The sequence below is a fragment of the Pituophis catenifer genome, unplaced genomic scaffold (assembly GCF_029215685.1).
Source record: "Pituophis catenifer annectens isolate HBS135680 unplaced genomic scaffold, rPitCat1.0.hap2 SCAF_8, whole genome shotgun sequence".
In the NCBI taxonomy this organism is placed as follows: Eukaryota; Metazoa; Chordata; class Lepidosauria; order Squamata; family Colubridae; genus Pituophis; species Pituophis catenifer.
In genome coordinates this window covers 74,832,574-74,854,587 of record NW_027256888.1, presented here as the reverse complement: position 1 = coordinate 74,854,587, position 22,014 = coordinate 74,832,574, and the positions used below count along the sequence as shown (strand labels likewise).

The window sequence follows — 22,014 nt, the reverse complement described above, 5'->3', positions numbered from 1 at the left end:
GCCAGTGAAAACGGGCTCCTGAGCTCCGTTTTCAACTGCGACAGCCTCCTGCAACCCTCTGCCAGTGAAAACATAGGGAGGGAGGGCCGCACGCAGCCCTCCTGAGCTCCTGGGCAGAGGCACCTGGGCCAGTCCTTCGCTGTTTCCAGGCCAGATGTAATCACCCCGTGGGCCGGATCCAGCCCCCAGGCCTTGAGTTCGACATCCCTGGTCTAGCAGAATGCTTGCATGACAAAGAGGAATCCATTCTTAAAATGTGAAAAGTTTCAGTAACCATTTCTCTCATTAAACAAATGAAGGTTGACATCTCCGGATCCTTGCATAGACATTCACACATATATGAATTTGGACTGTAGAAGCTACATGACCTTAACTATAGCTGTGTCTGGGTACCATTTACATAATTTGAATATCATTGTGGGGGAAAAAAAAAGATTTCCAAGGGGGAAGAATTGAATGAATTTCCTTAAAAGATACCAAATAGTTGGTTTTTGCCATCCAGTTACTGTATTGAAACGCGAAGAAAATACAGTAACTTTTGGATAATTTGCAAACATAATAAATGTGAAGATAGAGGTTTAAGACCCTTTAACTGTACTTCAAAGTTTTGAAAAAATATGTAGCATTTTAATCATTCTTTGAAGTTAATAGTTTCAAGTTCTTGCTAAATGTGCTTCTAGAAGTGAAGTCCATCTCTTCGCATGGTTTGAAACCCATATCCCCCCCCCAAAATTAGATGTCTGTCTTATTACACTAAATATTGTGTAAAGATCAGTTAAAAATCAGCTGTGCATGTGCCTCAGAAGGCCTGTTCCTTTATTTTTGTGCCAAAGCCTCAAGACATAATGTGTGTTGTAAAATAACTCTCTTTTTAAAGGCCACTTCAACCATGACAGACTTCTGAGCAAGAAGGGTTATAAGCTGTCCAAAATCAAGTCATTAAGAACCTGCTAATTAAATGTACTGTATTTGGCTTTCATAGTGGAAGGTTTTCTGTGTAGGCAATATATCCATATGAGTTGGAGACCCAGAGTGAACGGAGAGATGATTTTAAATATGGTCTCATTGTGATAACCTCGTTTTATTTGAAAAGATGTACGTGCTTCAGGTGGTATAAAAGGAATGCAGTAGTATGGATTCCTCACTCCAAAGTTGCCACCACTTACTAAAATCAATGGGACAAAAAAGTAAATTGTAGCTAATCCACCTAATTAGCTTGGTAACGTGTTTTTTTTTTTTTTTGCTTCTGAATGTTATCTATATGATTACACCTGACATCTGATTTTTTTAAAATATCTCCATCCAAACCCTTTTCATCAGAAAATCCTGATGAAATCAGATTGCTGTAAATTGTTTTCAGTAAGCAGTTAAGAAGATGATGATGTATATGCCATGAGAAATGACATTTTAGAGTAATTGGGTCACTCCATTTTCTGTCTTCAGAATTCCAAATTGTGGCTTCAATTTGCCAGAAGGATATCCTTTGTACCAGTTATGGTTAGTTTTATTCTGTACATTATGTACATCTGAACTTACACTACATGGATATATGAATTCCTGTACTTAATGATCAAAAATGGCACCAATCTATTTAGTGATGGGAAGAGCTGAAATAGCAAAACTTCGGGATTTGCATCCGTTTGTATATTTCTCAGATAATTCTTCCCAAATCTGATCTGTGCTAGAAAACGCATGAGGTTATCTTGGCCATCGTCTCTGGTTGCTAGGACATATTTTTCATTAGACAACGTTGGGGTACCCTTACATGGCTCCAGCTCAGGGGTGAAATCTACTTACCTTCCTTACTGGTTCGGAAGTGCATGCGCCGTGCATGTGCGTTCACTTCGCTTGCGCATGCACACATCTGCGCGGACCCTCTGCGCATGCACAAAACCTTCTGTGCATGTGCAGAGAGTAAAAAACACATTACTTCCTGATTAAAATCAAGAAGTAACGACACCCAGGTGGGTGGGCGGAGCCTTGCGCCACCATCGCGACTGGCTCTCTGAACCACTGGCCCCAATCGCTACCGGATCGCCTGATCCGGTCTGAACTGGGAGGATTTCACTCCTGCTCCAGCTATATAATTGGTAGATAAGGATGAAGACAGGAAAGATATATAGAGCTCTGCAGGATTGGGGCCGAGGAGAACCCTGTGTCATTCATGGCCATTCGTTTGTTTCATCAACATTTTTTTTGCTTTTGAGTAACATCTTTAATCTCCCGGCTTTCTGCACCTTTGATCAATCAGACTTTTAAAAGAATTTGATTTCCTAGATTATTGTAAATGAGATTCGTACACTGATCTGTGTGTGTGTGTGTGTGTGTGTGTGTGTCTTTGGTGGCTGAACTGGGTGAGCTATTGGCAGTTCCCACAAAGTTGATTTCTGTCGCTTTGCCAAGTAAGCTTAAACATTGAATTCTGTGCTTCACTGAGAAAGCTGTTTATTTTCTTTGGGTGGGGAGTTTGGGATAGCCTTGCTCGCTTGATGGATGTATTTATCCACATATCTGAAGTTCACTCTGTTTCGGTCTTTCCTCCAATAGTAAGAAGATTGAGAGGCATTGATTCAGAACTGGAGATGGTTATCCAGTTTCCATTTTCATGAAACGTGTAGACCTTCTCATTACTGCGTAGGGAAATCTGAGCCTTCCTTTTACTAATCAGCTGCGTCCTTCATCTTGGGGCCTATGTAGCTTTGGACAGGATAATTTACTGGTAAAAATACGGTACTGTTTATATTTAATTTGAATATATAATTTCTATCTGTGAGGCTGAAGATAGAAATCAAGGTGCTTCAGGGGAAATATCACTTACCCCTTATGGACTGCATTTGTTACCTGAATGTGTTCAGAAGGTACAACTTTTGAGTTTTGCAATCGAGATTGAATCTCTCGCCACAAATCTTGTAGATTGAAATAATCAATTCGGGGCTACTTCCCTGGCGTGTTCTACCCAGATATACTCTGTGAAGATGATCCTTCAACATTGAAATTCAGTAGCAAGCACCCTTGTGGTAGGGCTGCCCAAAAGTCCTGTTTTCTCCTAATGATAAGAAGAAAAAAAAAACCTACTGTGAGAATAAAAGGAGATAGCTACTACTGTGAGAATAGCAATTAGAGTTTATTGGAATATTTTTTTATATGATAGTGTATTTTTATAGAGAGATGTATATAAAGCATACACGCGCACACATCCTGTAGTCTCTTGGGAGTCTGTGATTTAAAATATAGCATTGCAGTCACAATCATTTTCATGGCATTGGAAGACGAAACGGAGCCAAAAGCTGCTAAAAGAGTAACAAGAAAATGCAAAAACATTGTCTGTCTGATTATTTTTCTAGAGCGCTTTGAAGAGAATATTGTAAACCATTGCCTAGATTAGTTTCTGGGATAAGAACATCACTTAAGAATAAAACAATAACGTTACATTCTAATTGCTGGCGAACAGCGTTCAAGTGCACTTTTCAAAATTACACTTCCATATCTTTTTTTTTTTTTTGTTTAGACTTGAAATTTCTAAAGCGTCGTGTGGTGTGTATGTGTGCATGTATGTGTATGGGTAACCACTAATACCTTTTTGTGCAAAAACGATGTACATAAAACAACTTCCAGATGTCATGTTTCTGTAACACCAACCACTGTGTGAATTTGCAATGGGGCTAGGATGTTAAGAGTAAAACCTGTCATTCCAGTACTGTATGAAGATTTTTTCAATGTGTAAGATCTCATTTACATCTCCTTTAATTTTGTTCCATCCAATGCCAGCTGTTATAATAAAGTCTTATTGTACCATTTTCAAAGAAAGCATGTTTACTAAGATGTGTTAATAACAACCGAGTGAAATTTCAAAGTTATCTAGCTATTTGAAAAGTGTTTCTTTTTCATGCTTAGTGGGAAAAAAAACAAACAACCCCAAACAATTGGATGGGCAGATTTAAAAAGATCCGGAGTCATAACTCAGCCTGCCCCTTTTGAACTCTTGAAGAATGTAGACTTTCCCCCCCAGTCCATTTGGTGGTGACGAGAGGCGGCTTTTGTGAGGCTGGGGTTAGATACTGGAAGCTTTCCCTTATCTTGCTATGGCCAAATGTGAACAATTGTGTGAAATCACATCACGAAAATATATTTTTGTTACATTTTTGCTAGCAAATCTAATTTACAATAAATTAGTTTCTGCCAAACTTTCACGGTACAGATTAGTCCACCACAAAGACTAAATTATTCTCACATTAAGCTATAAGATGGCATGTGTGCTTGGGCTTAAGGAATTGTGTGAACCCAGCTGCTCTTCAACTTTTCATGGATTAACATACGGGAGGCAAAGCCACAATTTATCAAGGCTCAGAACTTTCTGAGGGCAGCACAACAGTATGGCTAGTTGTTTCAAACTAGTTTGATCTATATCCTACTGAAAGCCTCATGTTACAATACTTGTCTTAAAAACTTATGGATAAAGAGGCATAAGGGATGTAAAGCTGCCCATTTTTCCCTCTTGAGATTTGCTAGTATCTCACAAGAATACTTAAGATTTTCTTTAATGTGCTTTTGAGCAGGCAAAGTAATGGCAGGACATACCAGGCATCTCAAGGTTTACAGCCCTGCCATGCTGGGTTTTTAAGGCCTCCTTACCCAATTATTTGTTATATGCAGCACACCAAATCATACGTTTTGGCAAACCATTTATTGAAGCACTATTTACACAACACCTACAGCGCAACCTGATAAAATTGCCTTTATACTTCAGTGCAAATAAACTTCGCCTGTAGTGAACTGTGAATGTACAGTTAGAGGTTCCTCCAGGTTTTTCTGTAACAGTTGTCCCAGACTAGAGGAATAAATCTGAAATAAAGCTGTAGCTTTCATTTTAGTGTCGGGCAAACAACAACAACAATAAAGCATGAAACAAATGAAAGGCATAGGAGATGGATAAAGATGTTGGAGAAGAATCCGTTAGAAGAATTGATTGCATTGACGATAAACCATAAAACTTCTTCCAGAAGTGCCTGGTGATTCCTCTATGGCCATGCTTGCAGCTTTTATGGCAGATCATGGCACGTATCAACTTTGCTGATAGTCCTAGGGCAGTTACAGCCTTCAGAGGTGGAAATCTGGTATTGCTGTTTGTTGTGTTTAGCTTCCTGAAAGTGTCCAAAAAACGTACGTTAATGCTTTTAAAATATAAAAACAGAGTGAAAATTATCCCTGGAATTCAGTCCATCTATGCAGGAAAAAAATTCATCTGCCATTTCAGATGTTACTTTAAAACATCCTTTCTCAACTGAAATTATCAAAATTGAAGCAAGGCAGGAAAAGCATACAGAGAAATTATTTCAGTAAACTTTCCAAATTTAAAATGTTGCTTCTAGGAATGCACCTGTGGTAACAGACTCCATTTTTAATTTCAGCAAATTAAAAATCCTGGAGATTCTTTAAATTACTTAAATGAAAATGAGGTATTTATTTGAAAAACCTGCTGCTACAAGTACATCTTGAAGAAGGCTCTGGAAAGCCCTTTAAGTATCTCTAATACCTGCTTTTTCTGCATAAGAATCTCCACTTGGGTTTTCATTTTTTTAAAAAAACAGAATCGAATAGACTTGCTTCTGTACATTTTGCTACAAAATGTAACAAAATACACCCTTACATAAACAAACTAAGAACTGTTTTCAATCATGTTAAAATACACTAGAATCACTTTGCCTGAATAGCCAAATTTACTTTTAAGGAGGTTCATTCTATGTCTTGTTCTCTATTGCACAAACACTCAGCTTTTTCTATTATCACATACAGGGTATGATAGAAAGAAGTTATAGGGGCCACGACACACTATTAATAACCACAATAAAGCCATTAATTCTGTTTTTCAGTATTTCTTGCACCAGTGAAACTTAAAGAGTTTTAAGTTATGAGGCAAAAATCCAGTACCAGTTTTTAAAGGATAAGACTGGAAACCAAAGGCAAAGTTTGATCTTGCAGAAGACAAAATGCATTTGTTTAGAGGATGTTTTACACTGGTTAATAGTGAACTCTGATTCTGCCTATTTGTTGAACAATTTATGCTTTGTCCATGGTTTTTCTATTATTATTTTGCTTTATTATTTGCACTCATCATTTTAGATCATTCCAAACCCAAGGAATTTTGCACCTTACAGGTACGTACTGTAAATACCTGGAGAAACCCAATGCCTTCCAAGGACTATAATAGAACTGCAATATGCGGGAAGACTTAATTTTACCCTCTCCAATTATAACCTCTTGAGGGAAACTGCTAGTAGTCATCAGACTTAAAAAAGAGGTTTCACTGGCAGCATAAGTCCAACCGCTGTAGGGGCTGAAAGGTTCTACAAGACATCCCTTTACCATTTGTGTCCTAAAGTCTGAGTGTGTGTGTGTACAGGGCAAAATCCTGCTTTCAGACAGAGAAAATAAGCAAGACTTTCCCCATTATGTGACTTTTATGGACTCTGTATTCTGAAAGTTAATGTGTCAGCGTTCCAGCGCTGACATATGAAAGGGAGAAGCTTGAACTTTTGCCTACTTAATTCCTTTGAAGATTCTGTTTCCTCGGAGATGGGAGGAGGGGGGACATTCCTGTGATCTGACGGAGATGGGATGAGGAGAGTGGCTTGGAAGATAGCCAATGAGACGCAGAGAATTGGGGATCGGAAATGGAGGGCCTGGGGGGCAAAGGTCGGTGCTGACCGCGAAAGAGCCAGGGACAGATCACTATGCTCAATAAAGAGAAAATTTCCTCAAAGATCGGCAGTTTGGAAATTCATTTATTTTGAGATAGCATCGAAACCTGACATAATGTGCATTGCAGCACAATTTTCAGAATGGGAAGAACTGCTGAAAAGAAGTTGTAAGCACGCATGAAAATTTCCCCAAACACTTAGCAGAAGACACATTAAAACTAGAATTACATGGATTTTTTTGAAACTTCCCCAGGGCAAGATCAGACAATATGATCAGAAAATAAAGAGAGGGAAGTTACAGGCAAGGAGAGAAGTACTGTGGTTCTCCAGGGGTTTTTCAAGCAGATTTTTAGTAACTTAGATTTTGTTGCACGTTAAATGCTATTTTTCCCTCCCTCTCCAATTCTATACCAGTATTTGCAACCGACACACTGTAACTCAAATGCTTCTTACCTTCCTTCATTCTTTGCAAATCCCCTTTTGGCACCAGGTTGTGAAGACATGGCTGCTGGAATCTCAAAACCCGAGATGGCCACACTGCTAGTCAGATATTCTTTTTTGCATTGGCTGAATTTACCTCTTTCTTCCAAAATTTCCAGGGCAGCAGGAAGTGCTGTCAAGGCACAAGCAAGCACTTTGTGTTTGGCATTAGGCAGGGATTATCCTGAAGAATGGCTCAGAAGAATTCCACTTATCCAAGTAGTAGAAAGCAGGTCACTTTTGTGGCGAGTGTTACTTGAAGCAATTTGTAGTCGAGTCTAAAATCTTTTGACTCTTGTCACACGTTTGACCCATTGACTACAGGCTCCCAAAATTAGAAAACGATGGTTTAATTCTAAATTGACTGATGGGTCCAACTCTTGGTTTGAAGATAAAAGTTACCCTGCGATAATCTACGGAGACTCTTTTATTGAAAGGAAAAGGAACTCCAATAAAAAAAATCTGTATTACATTTGATTTTTTTTTTCAAATGAAACGTCAGCGCAACAACACAGAGCACATTAAAAAGGTACAGTTAACATGGATTTTCAAGTGAGATCCTGGCATGCAAATGTCATAAGAACGTCACATGCATGCATTATGGAGAACTTTTCTTGTTGATAGCATAAACAGTCCCCACATCCAAGTTTTATTATAATTTATGTATGTCAGTAGTTCAAAGAAAAGTTGTTTATATATGACGGAGTTATCTGCAGTTCTTTCAAACCTCCTTAAGTGGACAAAGTTACTCAGATGATGGAGATCAATGATATCAGGAGTGCCTATTAACATACTATTCCTAAAAGAAAAGAGGATTCAACAAGAACTGAGGCTGTTGCTCCTGAAATCAGCATGAAATGCAGACATTCAATGTCCAAACTTCGGTACAAGGATGAAATTCTGAAAAATGACACAAAACTCATTTTAAATTATTGCAAGCAGAACTTAGCGAGGTACTTCGGCTAAGAGAGCGTTCCTAGTAGGGGGACGTTGCCATCTGCAGGTTCACAAAATAAAGAAAAGATGGCTGAAAAGCATTGCTTTTCTCAAATTTATTTTACATTATCGATCTGTGCATATTGAAAATAGAAACCATTACAAAAATGAGCTCTGTTATCTGCTGCAGAGGCCTTCAGGAAAGCCTTGCTGGATGAAGAAGTTCCTGAAGACCTCTGGATAGTGAAAAAGAGGCCAGGGGTGAAATGCACAAGTGAGGGGAGTCAGTGGATTACACCTCCCCTGAAAATAAGCCCTGGTGTCTTTTTTTGGTGTCAAAAATATATACCATGTTTCCCCCAAAATAAGACCCTTTCTTATATTCTTTTGAACCCTGAAATAAGCGCTTGGCCTTATTTTCAAGGAGGTCTTATTATTTTGGGGCGCGTGGAACAAGACGGGGCTCCTCTTGCCGTCTTACCTGATTTCCAGCTCTGTCTCCCTAACCCTAACCAGAGGAAATGGCGGGGACCGGCTGTGCGTGCGTTTAAATATTTTCGGGGAGGGCTTATTTTCAGGGGAGGGCTTATTTTTGGGGAAACACGAAATACATTACAGCTGTGCAATGATCATTTAGCTCACTTCATGATCTCAACCTCAAACTCAGTATCTTAGTTTGTTCCTGATTCACTAATTTTGGACATTCAGAGCTCAGGATTCCCATTATCTAAGCTGGAGAAACCTTTGATCGCCTTTGGTTGTATAACTTGTTTAGAATATGAAAGAGTTTGCATGAAAAACAGAATCTTAAACACAAAGGGAACGAATATTCCCCCATTATCATCCTCCCTGGTTAAAAAAAAAAACCAGTATATCCTCCTTATAAAGACAATATTTCAATACACTCTGGCAACCTTTTCCTCTGCAGCATACATCTGATTTACAGCAATTGCAAGCCAACAGGATCAGGGCACAATTTCTGGAATCAATTTCAAATCTTCGGGCTGCTAGAAGAATGTGATGTTTGAAGAGTTGGCCCGGGAGGAATTATAAGAATGGAAGAATGCAGGTTCAACCCCATCCTTAAACCAAGAAACTCTGAGTCACTTCACTGGCTGAGGGACAGGTTGTGAAGAAAAACAGAAAGGAAAACTAGGCAGGTAGTCCTTGCCTTACAACAGTTAGTTTAGTGACTATTCAAAGTTACAACAGCACTGGAAAAAAATGACCATCTTTCAGATGGCCATGCTTAGCAACTGACTCATATTTATGACGATTGCGGTGTCCTGGAGTCATGTGATCACCTTTTGCAACCTTCTGACAAGCAAAGTCAATGGGCAAGCCAGGCTCCCTTAACAACTCTGTTACTAACTTAACAAGTACAGTCATTCACTTAACAACTGTGGCAAGAAAGGTCGTAAAAATTAGGCAAATCTCACTTAACGATTTAGCCACAGACATTTGTGGCTCAATTGCAGTCGTTAAGTCAAGGACTACCTGTATTCACTACCTGGAGTTCCTGAAGAATAGACAGTTTATAACCTAATAAATAAATTTATTTATTAATAAATAAAATAACCTAATGAATAAAAACTTACAAAAGGCCTGTAAGAGTAAAAGGTATCATAAAAGCTTTCCTTCTATATTTATATCCTGCCTTTTCTTCAAAAGATTCAAGCCTTCTCCCCTGCTTTTATCCTCCAATCGTCCTGGGGGTATAGGCTCGCTTAAAAGACAATGAATAGTCTAATCCAGGGGAGTTCAACCTTGGCAACTTTTAAGACTTGTGGACTTCAACTCCCAGCATGGCTGGCTGGGGAATTCTGGGAGTTGAAGTCCACAAGTCTTAAAAGTTGCCAAGGTTGGACACCCCTTAAAGCTTAAACTCTCCTACTGAACTCTGTGATCATGTGGGGAAAGCTGAACCTGGGTACCCCTAGTCCCACAACTACACTGGCTCTCCTGATCACAATTTCAGGGGCAGGAAAAAGAAAAAATCAATCTGAAATGACGGAGAGACATTGCCAGCCAACAGTCATACTGACTTGGAATAATGAGCGAAACATTGAAGGAATGAGAGGAGAAATGCGCTGACTACTGAAACAAGTAATTTGATAGATCTGGGATTCACTGTGAAGGGAAATTCCAGGCTAGGAATTAAGTGCTTGCTCTCCAAGAGATCAAATTCATTGCAGTGATGGGATTCCCCACCCTACAACAGGCTAGAGCCGTGTTGGCGAACCTATGGCACGGGTGCCACAGATGGCACACAGAGCCATATCTGTGGGTATGTGAGCTGTTAACCTAGCTAAGCTCCAGCGTGCATGCACAGGCCGGCCAGCTGATTTTCGGCTGGCCCTGCCCACGCCACCCTTCCCCTCCCAGGAGTCTCCACACAGCCCGTTTTGGATGCCAGTTAAGTACAGGGCTTGCATAGAGGCTCTGGGAGGGCGTTTTCGGTCTCCGGCAGGATGGGGGAGGCCGTTTTCACCCTCCCCAGGCTCCAAGAAAGCCTCTGGAGTTTGGGGAGGGCAAAAAACGGGTGTACCAGGCCCACCGGAAGTCGGGAAATGGTCCTTTTCCAGCCTCTGGAGGCTTCAGGGAGGCCTGCTAGGCCCAAAACGGGGCGCGTGGGGGTGGATGTCGTGCGCGCATGCGTGGTGTGTGTGGGTGGGTTGTGCGCGCATGAGTGGGGCAGCACAGAGGGGTTGTGCATGCATGCGCAGGGGAGAGGGGTGCAGGGGGACATTGAATTAAGGGTGTGGGCACACGGACGTGCGATTTCGGCACCCGAGGAAAAAAAGGTTTGCCATCACTGGGCTAGATGATCTTCAGTTCTCTGATACTGAGAGCGCCTTACCTTGATGCACTTTGGGTGCATTACTCTAATCCAGGCAAGGCTTGCTGTGTCGGTACTGCATGATGTACATGGTTGATTGGTGCCACCAATATAACATCACCACAGCAAGAATGTGCCAAAGTTGGTGGCTGGAGCCGAGGTAGTTTAGCTGTCCTGTGGAAGAAGAGAAAACCAATTTAATCAGAAAGGGAGTAAAGGAACATGTTTTTTGTTCACCCAGATGAAGATGAGCGCACAACCATTCAAATATATATATTTTTTCCCTCTGGCTGATCTGGAAATGAAGGATCTTTTTCAGCCCAGAAAGTGAGAGAATATTGCATTTTTTTTTGGGGGGGGGGGGTCAGGAAAGGATCGTCTCACTTATGTCTGGCTCTTGAGCTTCCAGGTTATTTATTTATTTATTATATTTCTATACCACCTTTCTCCCGTAGGACTCAAGGCGGTGTACAGTCAAGAAAAATATAGATACACAAACATCATAAAATTGCTAATTAAAATTATTATTATTATAACATAGTTTGGCCCAATTAAATAGAACCTAAAATTAGATAACATCTTAAAAACATTCACATGTTCATATGTTTAGCCCCGCCTGTTGGAACATCAAGGTTTTGAGGGCATGGCAGAAAGCACGGAGATCAGGGATATTTCCTATCTCAGGGGGCAATTCATTCCAAAGGGTTGGAGCCCTCATAGAGAAGGCCCTCCCCCTGGGAGTCGCCAGTCGGCATAATTTGACTGACGGTACCCTGTGTAGTCCCTCCCTGTGAGAACGAACTGGTCGGTGGGAGGCTATTGGTGGCAAAAGACGGTCTCGTAGGTACCCAGGTCCTAAGCCATGGAGCGCTTTAAAGGTGATAACTAACATAATAGGTTATGTCTGGCTGGCTACTGTTAACTGTCGATTTGTGGTTAGAGTGCAGTACTGCAGGCTACTTCTGCTGACTGCTGGCTGCCTGCAATTTGGCAGATCGATTCTCACCAGGCTCAAAGTTGACTCAGCCTTCCATCCTTCTGAGTTTGGTAAAATGAGGACCCAGGTTGTTGGGGGCAAGAGGCTGACTCCGTCAACTGCTTAGAGAGGGCTGTAAAAGCACTGTGGAGCAGTATATAAGTCTAAGAGCTATTGCTATTTAAAAAATTGTGTGTGGCAATGTGGATACTATTTTTCAAGTTATAGAAATGCATAGTGTGTTAAGATGCATATCATGCTAAATATTCTCCTAACGCTGAATACTGCTCTATGCCTCTGCAGATTTAAAGACATCTGCCTTAAGTACAATACTTAATAATTTAGGTGCTGAACCGGGGAGTTTTCTATATTTCCTCCAATATTCACTCTAAAACAAGATCACAACAGTAGCCCAAACTACAATGTGCACCTTTTATCCAGCTAGCAAACAATCAGGAATATCTTTACCTGGAAAATACCTTTCTGGGACTTTAGAAATATAGAAGAGAAATGCTGTGACGGCTATTAAGTACATCACAATCACGCGGGGAGCAAATTCCTGAGAAAGGAAAATAAAACATAAACCGTAGTCACTGAAAGCATTCAAGTTTCAGATCTCTGACACAGAAGATGGTAACCCTTTTCAACAAATTTCAAGTATTATAAATTTAAAAAAAGCTGGATGACTTGCAAATGAACTTACCCAGTTCATTTTCTCATGTTTTATGCGTTTCATTTCATTCAAAACAAAGAATTAAATATGGGGTACTTACAGTGTGGATTACTGGACTTTCCCTAAGCAAAAACATTTTTTTAAAAGAAAAAAGCACCTGGTTTTTCAAGCTGACTTTGTATAAATATACAAAAGGATGAAGGCTATTGCTTAACGCATTGTAAGCCGCCCTGAGTCTCCGGAGAAGGGCGGCATATAAATCAAATTTATACAAAAAAAAAAAAAAAAAAAGTAAATATATTCCCATGTTCTCCAGATATCCTAATTTCAATACAAAGCAAAAAAAAAAAAAAAAAAAAAAAAAAAGCGAGGCTGTAAAAATGGGAAGCAAGTTTAAATACCGACTGTCCTCATGCTTGACTTTTTAACTGGCAATAACCAAAAGAAATTGGGTATCATAAAAATGCCCTCATGCCCAACTCAGGCATCAGTGCGGTTATGAAAACAAATTATGTTCTCCCCCAGATTGTTTTTTAAAATAATTTTAATAGTTTGTATTTTTATATTTTGATGACTTTAGTAGATATATTTGGGGGGGGAAGGGGGGAATAGCATTTTAAAATTTGTAAGCTGCCCAGAACCATGTTTAAGTTTAATGCGATTTATATGTGAGACGGACAACTATAAAATAAACAAGCATACAAAACGCAGTTTCTTGGCAGTGTTTTGAAAGTATCTTCTCTTTGTGGTTTTCCAAGATTTCCTCCCCACAATTTCCTAGTTTAGCCAAATCCCAAATGGTCCTGTATCCAAGTACTAACCGAAGCCAACCCTGTAAAGTCTCCACGATTAACCAAGGCTGGCTAGGTACTAAGCCCTGCCCTCAACCAGTAATAATAATGGGAACAGGCCTCCATAAGGTCCATAGAACCATCTTTTGAGCAAATGTAGCAGAGCAGGTAACTGTTCTAGATTTACCTGTACAATAGATGCCGTGATGCCTCCATTAAGCCAAATCCAGTGGATGGTGGGAATAATTCCGTAGCCTGACACAGAGCAGAAGATGGCTGAGCGCAGCCGATGCCATTGCTGAGTGAGGTAATTGGGGTGAATCTGAGCGAAGAATACTGCCAAGATCATAGCCAGCACCGTGATCAAGTATACTTGACGCCAGTACTGGAATGTGGGGAGCAAAAAGGGAGGAGAGATCTGCGTGAAGAAACCTGGGTACTCGCACGGCAATTCCAGCCAATGCTGGAATATCTATTTAAGCTGCTTTTCCAAAACACAGGGAACAACTATATAAACGAGGGTGGTACTATTTGCATTTCCAAATATTGATAGAATAATTTTAACAGAAAAACAGAGTTGGAAGGGACCTTGCAGGTCATCTAGTCCAACCCCCTGCCCAAGCAGGAAACCCTACACCATTTCTGACACATGGCAATCCAGTCTCTTCTTGGAGGAATGGTGTTGGCCCACAGAGGAAAAAATTAGCAGAGCTTCTGCAAATAGCTTCCTTCCCAGTTTATGCTCCCTCGCATAGACCCAACATTCTCAATGGGGCTAATATTGAAGACCCAAATGAAACCTGCACCATTTTTAGAGAGCAGCATTATCCTTGGTTGCATTTGTTAAATTATCATGGACTGTGAGAAATTATAATTAAATAATAAAGGTTATTCAGGATTCACGTCTGCTTAGATGGGAATAGCAGACTGGATTTTGAATCGTCTTATTTTAAATAGATTATACTACAGATTGGAATTTTGAATAAATGATGTACGTAATTATTTGGGAGACGATAACCTCAGCAGAATTTAAGGTATACAACAGCTAGCATTGTGCCCAACTTACATTACTACAGTAAAATGCATAAAAAACTCCTGACACATAGCAGCCTAGGATCCCAATCGAAATTCCTGCATAATCCAATGCCATCCATCTTCGACTGGTCTTTTCTGAGCGATGACAGCAGAAGAGGTGATACCCTACTGAGCAAAGCATACAGACCTACCAAAAACATTGAAACAAATTCACTTTAATTTTATGCAACTTATTTTTTTTAATTTTTTTTTAGATTTTAGCATGCAGCAGTCTAAGGAGCTTGGGCGTTTCTAGTTGAAAACTATAAAATGGAGCACAGCAAAAACATCTGGCTTTACTCTATCAACCTGCTTACAATATGAAAAGAGATGGAAACATTTATTTATTACACTACTACCTTCCAATATAAAGGGGATCCTAGAGGAAGGCTAACAATAATTCGCAACAACTATAGGAAAATACTAATAGATTAAGCAGAAAAATTGAAAACTAGTCAAATTAGGATTTACGCGATCCCCTAAAATTCTATTACTATGTACTACTAGCGAGTAAAATTCCTAATGAAATACAAATGCATTGAGACTAGGAAGGAGGGGAGAAGATCAATTGGAGATGCTACCTTGATTTCAGAGTAAGATGATAACATTGTTCCATGAAGGCTACAATTAAAGGACCGTAAATTATCACGATGTTTTGATTAAAATAAATGAGGCAAAAAAGCCTCACCTTGGAAGAGAATGCAAGCTTTATTCTATATCACTCCTTCCGAAATACCCATCCCTTGCAAAGTTTGGTTGCCATAGGTAAAAAGAACTTACCTGAAAGCAAAAAAGACAAATAGAACAAATAACAAAATCTTCTCTAGAAGCTTTCGCAGAAGGCAACACAGAAGTCATGTCGTATATGCCCAAAGTGAAGAAGAGAAAGAAGCCCAGCAAATGACTCCAGATATTAATTGTCTCATTGGACAAAACGAACAGACTGGGGGAAAAAAAAAGAGATAAAAACAATAATGTCTGAACTAGTTTTAAATAATTTTGACTAATAGCAGTGTAAGTATGTGATTCAACTCAGCTAGTAGTGTATTTTTTTCCATGCAATCTGATCAGAATTCTGTCCTTTAGTCTGTCTGTCTGTCTATCAGAAAGGGGCACTTTATGCTGAACCTGAATTAGCGTTATTAGCATATATTCTCTGCCTTTCCTCAGGAAGAATACAAAAATGAAATAAATTGATCACAGAATAGTTCGTTTTGTATTCAGAGATTTTATTTTTCCTCATTTGCAAAATTTATATTGCCGCCATATGTGCATGAAAATGGTTCTCGTTACAACCTCGTGACAATAATTTTGTTTCCTGTTAATTTTTTTGCTTCAGACAATGCCTAGATCTAATCAGGGATTCCAGTCCTAAAGCAATGGACTGCATACAAATTAGTCTCACTGCTCCTGCATTATTAGGAGACTCATTTACTTCTGCTGTTGTATAGATATACCGTGTTTCCCCGAAAATAAGACCCTGCCTTATATTTTTTTTGAACCCTGAAATAAGCGCTTGGCCTTATTTTTGGGAAGGTCTTACTATTTTGGGGTGCGTGGAGCAAGACGGGGCTCCTCTTGCTGTCTTACCTGATTTCCAGCTCTGTCTCCCTAACCCTAACCAGAGGAAATGGCAGAGACTGATTGCAGATACGTTTAAATATTTTTGGGGAGGTCTTATTTTCAGGGGGGATTATTTTCGGGAGAGGTCTTATTTTCAGGGAAACACGGTACTAGGCCAGAGAAATTGCAGGGTGGAGTTTGTCTATTTAGATTCTGGAAAAAGGGACTGACAAGAAGAGACTTGTGCCTCAAAAGTTTCAAAGGATAAATCAGCAAGACAGAATTACCGTATTTTTCGGAGTATAAGACACACCTTTTTCCCCCTAAAAGGGGGTGAAAATTTAGGTGCATCTTATACACCCAATGTAGCCCTGCCCATCCACTGGCGCCCACCCTTTGGCTCTGCCTCCAAGCAGTTATCTCCTTGCAAGCAAGCAGCAAGAAAAAACAGCTCCTTTCAGCTTCAGCACAGCCTAATTAGCACAAGTTGATTGGATCGGCCTCCCGACTCTCAGCTGTTTTGCTCTCAGCTGTTTTGCGCAGGGCTCTGCTGTTTGCTGCAAAGAGGTAAATTACTGGGAGCAGATTTTTTTTTCTCCTTGTGCTAATCAAGCTATGCTGTAAACGAAAACGAAAGTAAAGCAGGCTGTTTGCTGCAACGAGGCAAAATTGCTCAGAGGCAGAGGGAGATTTCTTTTTCTTCTTTTCCTCACCAAAAAAGGTAGGTGCGTATTATACTCGTGCGTCGTATATTCCGAAAAATATGGTAAGTTGTATTTCACACAGAGAAAAGAACATTTCAATTAAGTCAATGCACCTTGCTTCCTTAGTCGCTTTGGTTATAATTTGCAGATAGCAGGATATACATATACATAAACCAAGCAGTTTCAAAATAAAAACATTTCACTGTTTCTTATAGGCACTGCTTCAATCCAGGCTAGTTGATTAATTTCACTTTGAACCATTTCGATCAACTCCAAACCTTTTTAAACACAGCCTAGAAGGCAGGTATGCTCTGTAGCCGTCAGTGATGTAAGGATTATCCTTAAGGAACACAGGAATCTGTTCATAGGTGTATAAACGAATTCCTCGAGGAACGAGAACAGGCCAATACTGATAACTTCCCAGCTCAATGTAATGAGAGCTCTTCAAGAGTTTCTGGTGCATTTTAGTAATGCTTCAAGTCATCAACCCAGGCAAGAGTAAACATGGAGCAATACACAAGGCTTTTGACTTCTGTTATAAGTTATCTGAAAAATATGAGGACAAAATATTCAGAGGTTTAAGGTCTAAAATAAGACAGATATGGAACATCTAAGCTTTCCCCTTGGTTCACTTGTCACAAAACAATTTGCATTTTTCTATATAGAAAAAACATTCTGAAAAAGCAATAGCAGCAAAAAAATGTATATTATCAGCAGCAGACAATTTTAAGACTAGTCATTAACAATGTAGGGCAAGAAGTATCTGGGGTGATAGAGACAGGCCTGTTTAATATTCTTTCCTCTTAAAAAAAGCTTTGTCGGCAGTATTTTGACAAGAGAAACAGGCCTAAAGGCAGCCCTCCCAGAAACTGCTCTGTTATTACAACAACCTTAAAAGTTGTGCTCTGCATACAAGGAATACAGGTAGACCTCGACTTACAACCAACAATTTAGTAAGCATTCAAAGTTACAACAGTGCTGGAAAAAAAATGACTTATGACAGATTCCCTGCGGTCGCATGATCAAACTTCAAACACTTGGAAACTGGCATGTATTTGTGATGGGTGCAGTGTCCTGGGGTCACGGGATCACCTTTTGCAACCTTCTGACGTGTAACCACTGTGGCAAGTTCATAAAATGGGGCAAAACTCACTTAACTGTTGCTTAGCAACAAAAATTTGGGGGTTGTGACGTAAGTTGAGGACTACCTGTATACAGAGGGAGAAACTAGAGGTGGGTACTTTCTAAATCTGATTAACAATAAACCCTAATAATTTCTTATTTTCCCTAGTTCCCATCTAGACTGGTTTTCTTCACGATTGATTTTGTTTCATGTTTCTTATCATGTTGTTTTATAATCTACAAACTTTTTTTCAGTAACTTAAATCAGGCACATTATGAACAAGTTGCCTGTTTAGATTTTAAAGTCCCATAAGATCTTAGCCAGTTCATTTTCCAAAACTTTCCAAAAAATCCTTTTCAATGTTTTTAATTAAAGTTCTGTGTGAAACCCTCCAGTTGCCTCTCCAAAGGAACAGGAAGTTAGGCAGTATACAAATTTAATTATTAAAATGTATATATTATCTAAATGTATAATTTTAATCATTATTATTAAAAGGTTTACATTTAAATATCATTATTTAAATGTATATACCTCCCAGGCAACTTCAAACAGTGGGAGAGAGACAACTAGAGGTTTTCACACAGCAGAACCTTATTATTATTATTGGTGTGTTGCACAGTCAGCCAGATGTTCAGATCAGATATGGCATAATTTTGCCTGCCTATCGAGTCCTTCCCAAAGACCTGGGATGGGCAGATGTGAATGTTTTACAGAACGTTTTAAAGGTGTTACAGTTATCTTCTCAGGATGTAAGCTGTTCTGAATAATGCCACCTTTTGCAATTTATTGATGGTGAACTTGTCAATGCCACGGTGATCAAAGGATACCCCAAGTATTTTGGGATTGCACCCAAGGCACCTTTCACTATTGGTATTACCTTGGCTTGCTTTTGCTACAACTGTCCTATTTCTATTTGCAGCTCTTTGTATTTTGTTCTCTTCTACAGTTTTTTCTCTTCTACAGGTAGTCCTCAATTTACAACCGTTTGTTTAGTGACTGTTCAAAGTTGGAACTGCACTGAAAAATATGACACACACACACACACACACACACCCATTATGACCTTTGCAACATCCCCATGATCATGTGGTCAAAATTCAGATGCTTGGCAACTGACTCATATTTATGACCGCTGCTGTGCCCTAAGGTTCAGTCATCCCCTTTTACGACCTTCTGACAAGCAAAATCAATGGGGGAAGCCAGATTGCAGTTACTATACTAACTGGTACGTTACCCTGTCCCCACCCCCCCAAAAAAAGACATCCCCTGTTAATAAGCCCAATCAGGCTTTTGAGCACATGGCAATAAGGCCAAGCGCTTATTTCAGGGTTCAAAAAAATAAATAAAAAATAAGACAGGGTCTTACTTTCGGGGAAACATGGGTAGTAACCTAACTGGTAAGTTAGTAACCCAATGGGCATACTAATTTACCAACTGGGCATACTAATTTACCAAGAGCCTTGATAGTACAGGGGTTTAGTGCACCCTGTTATTAACACAGCTGCCTGCAATTTCTGCTGGTTCGAATCTCTCCAAGGCTCAAGGTTGACTTAGCCTTCCATCCTTTCTAAGGTAGGTGAAATGAGGACCCAGTTTGTGGGGGCAATAAGCTGACTTTGTATAAAATATACAAAAGAATGAAGGCTATTGCTTAACGCATTGTAAGCCGCCCTGAGTCTCCGGAGAAGGGCGGCATATAAATCAAATTAAAAAAAAAAAACAAAAAAAAAAAAAACCTGCAGTGATTCACTTAACAACGGTGGCAAGAAAGGTCGTAAAATGGCGGCAAACGTCACTTAACACGTTTCCCTTAACCACAGGAATTTGCCCACCTCCATTGTGGTCGTAAGTCGAGGACTATCTGTATTATGCTCTCTCTCTCTCTCTCTCTCTCCAGGTCCTGCCAAGTTCCACCATCCAGCCTTCTCTTTTCATCTTTCTTATCGGCAGTTGTTAAGCCTGGGGCTGCTGCGTGGCAGGTGCCTGTCTGAAGTCCCAGAGTACTTTTAGCTTATGACAGGGGTGGGCAAATGTAGCCCTTTTACCACCTGTGGACTTCAACTCCCAGAATTCCTGAGACAGATTGGCTGTCTCAGGAATTCTGGGAGTTGAAGTCCACAGGTTGTAAAAGAGCCACATTTGCCCACCCCGGGCTTATGAAACGTCTCCAACGGCCGCTCTCCCACCTTCCTCCCCTGGGAAGGGCCCAGAAGCCAAACCAGAGAAAGCCACGGCCTCAGCTTCCCCGCCCCTTCAGAGCTGAGAGCCCCGACAACGCAAGCGGCGGTCTTGGACCTCGCTCACCCCGGTCGCTGCTGCTGCCGCCGCCGTCGCTGCCGCCACCTCAGCAGCTGAAGCCGCCTCAGCCCTTCAAGCATCCTGGCGGCGAAAGAGGCTCCTTCCCGTCCTTCTCCTCCTCCTTCTCCTCGCCCAGAAAACAGCCGCCTCCGTCTCCCACCGGTCCCTAAGCGGCCATTGCGTCGCTCCCTCACGCCGCTGGTCGCCTAGGCCCGCTCGGATGACGCCGCAGCTTCGCGACGGTCGCGCGGTGTTGGCGTCACGGCGAAAAAAAGCCGACAGCGCACCAATAGGAACGGCTTTCCCTCACTTGCTCTTTTCCCCCCCCTCCTTTACCCGCCAACGGGGCACGTGCAAGGGGCGTGGCCTAAGACACATAAACAGAGTGAAGCGCGGGGAGGGGGGGGAGTGGGCGGAGCAAGGAGGGATTGGGATGGTAGTGAATGACAGCTTTACTGTGGAGTATTATTATTATTAGTGGAACCGATTTTAAATGCTTTTCCATTTAAAAAAAAAATATTGAAATTGTAACTAAGAGGATTGGAAGGAATTAAGTCTACCTAGTTGGGATGCTTACTTACCCTTTGCTGTTTAGGGCAGGGGTCTCCAACCTCAATATTGTTCACCTGCCTGCCTCACTGTATTTCAGACATCAATACATTAAAGAGGGTCCAGAGATATTTTACTAGAAGAGTACTCAAAACTTCTGCTCGAAATAAAATTAATCAGGCTTGAAATTTTAGGTCTGGATAGCCTCGAACTATGCCGTCTACGTTCCGACCTGTAGGAAGTTAGCACCCACCCCCCTTTACTAGAAGAATGAAATATTTCAGGAAATATTAAAAAGGCAGAATATTATGTTTCCCTGGATGAGAAATGGAGAAGCATGTTTTAAAGACGAAGCAGCTCCCACCTTCTTGCCCCCCCCCCCCCCACACACTTTGTCAATTGGCCAGAGGCAGAAATTCAATTCCCTCCCATCTTTGTCAAAGGACCATCACGTGCAACACAATAGGACCCATCTAGCAACAGAAACTAACACAATTTTTTTTTTATTTTATTTATATGCCGCCCTTCTCCGGAGACTCAGGGCGGCTTACAGTGCGTTAAGCAATAGCCTTCATACTTTTGTATATTTATACAAAGTCAGCTTATTGCCCCCACAAACTGGGTCCTCAATTTACCTCCCTTAGAAAGGATGGAAGGGCTGAGTCAACCTTGAGCCTGGCGAGATTCGATCTTACTTTAATTGCAGACAGCTGGTGTTAAATTACAGTGCTTCTGTCTGTTGAGCTAAACCAGGCTCCTGGTTTAGCTAGATGGGTCCAATAGGACCCATCTAGCAACAGAAACTCACCACATGGCACCTGGGAAGATTACATCAGCCAGCAAGGCTAGCTAAGACCCCCCACCCCCTGGGAGTCTGACAACCAATCAGGATACTCTTTCTGGGCCCCAGGAAGTTCAAAGCCAGAGAGGGCATAAAACCCGGGGACTCGCAGCATCTCCCCCCTTTTCTGTTCAGGAACTCAAACCATGTAATCCTGTCCACCATTAAACCATCTTTCCAAGCAGTCTCCGTGTTTCCAGTGTCTTTTTCCCCACTTGGAACTGAACCCAGAAGGATATTTCTTCTAACAGACCTATGCTTAGTTTATAAGATTATTTACCAAAAAGTCCTACCTGTAAATGAATACTTTAATTTCAACCGTAATAACACAAGGGCTATCAATAGATTCAAACTCAAATGTAATTCGCTCTAATCTTGATTGTAGGAAATAGGACTTCTGCAATAGAATAGTAAATGTCTGGAACATTCTACTTGATCCTGTGGTTAGTCTCACTAACCTCCATACCTT

At 40.7% G+C, this 22,014-nt stretch overlaps 1 protein-coding gene across 1 annotated transcript; it reads right to left on the bottom strand.

Annotated features, from left to right (window-relative positions):
• Window positions 1–4,665: 4,665 nt before the first annotated feature.
• Window positions 4,666–20,332, bottom strand: PAQR3 (progestin and adipoQ receptor family member 3). Its single transcript, XM_070948844.1, has 9 exons — window positions 20,162–20,332; window positions 17,013–17,280; window positions 15,248–15,410; window positions 14,460–14,615; window positions 13,581–13,778; window positions 12,398–12,488; window positions 10,975–11,127; window positions 7,152–8,078; window positions 4,666–5,141 (listed from the first exon to the last, which is right to left on the bottom strand). Exons 2-7 carry the CDS (start codon window positions 17,195–17,197, stop codon window positions 11,000–11,002), a joined length of 921 nt encoding a protein of 306 aa, XP_070804945.1. The 5' UTR covers window positions 17,198–17,280; window positions 20,162–20,332; the 3' UTR covers window positions 4,666–5,141; window positions 7,152–8,078; window positions 10,975–10,999.
• Window positions 20,333–22,014: the final 1,682 nt, after the last annotated feature.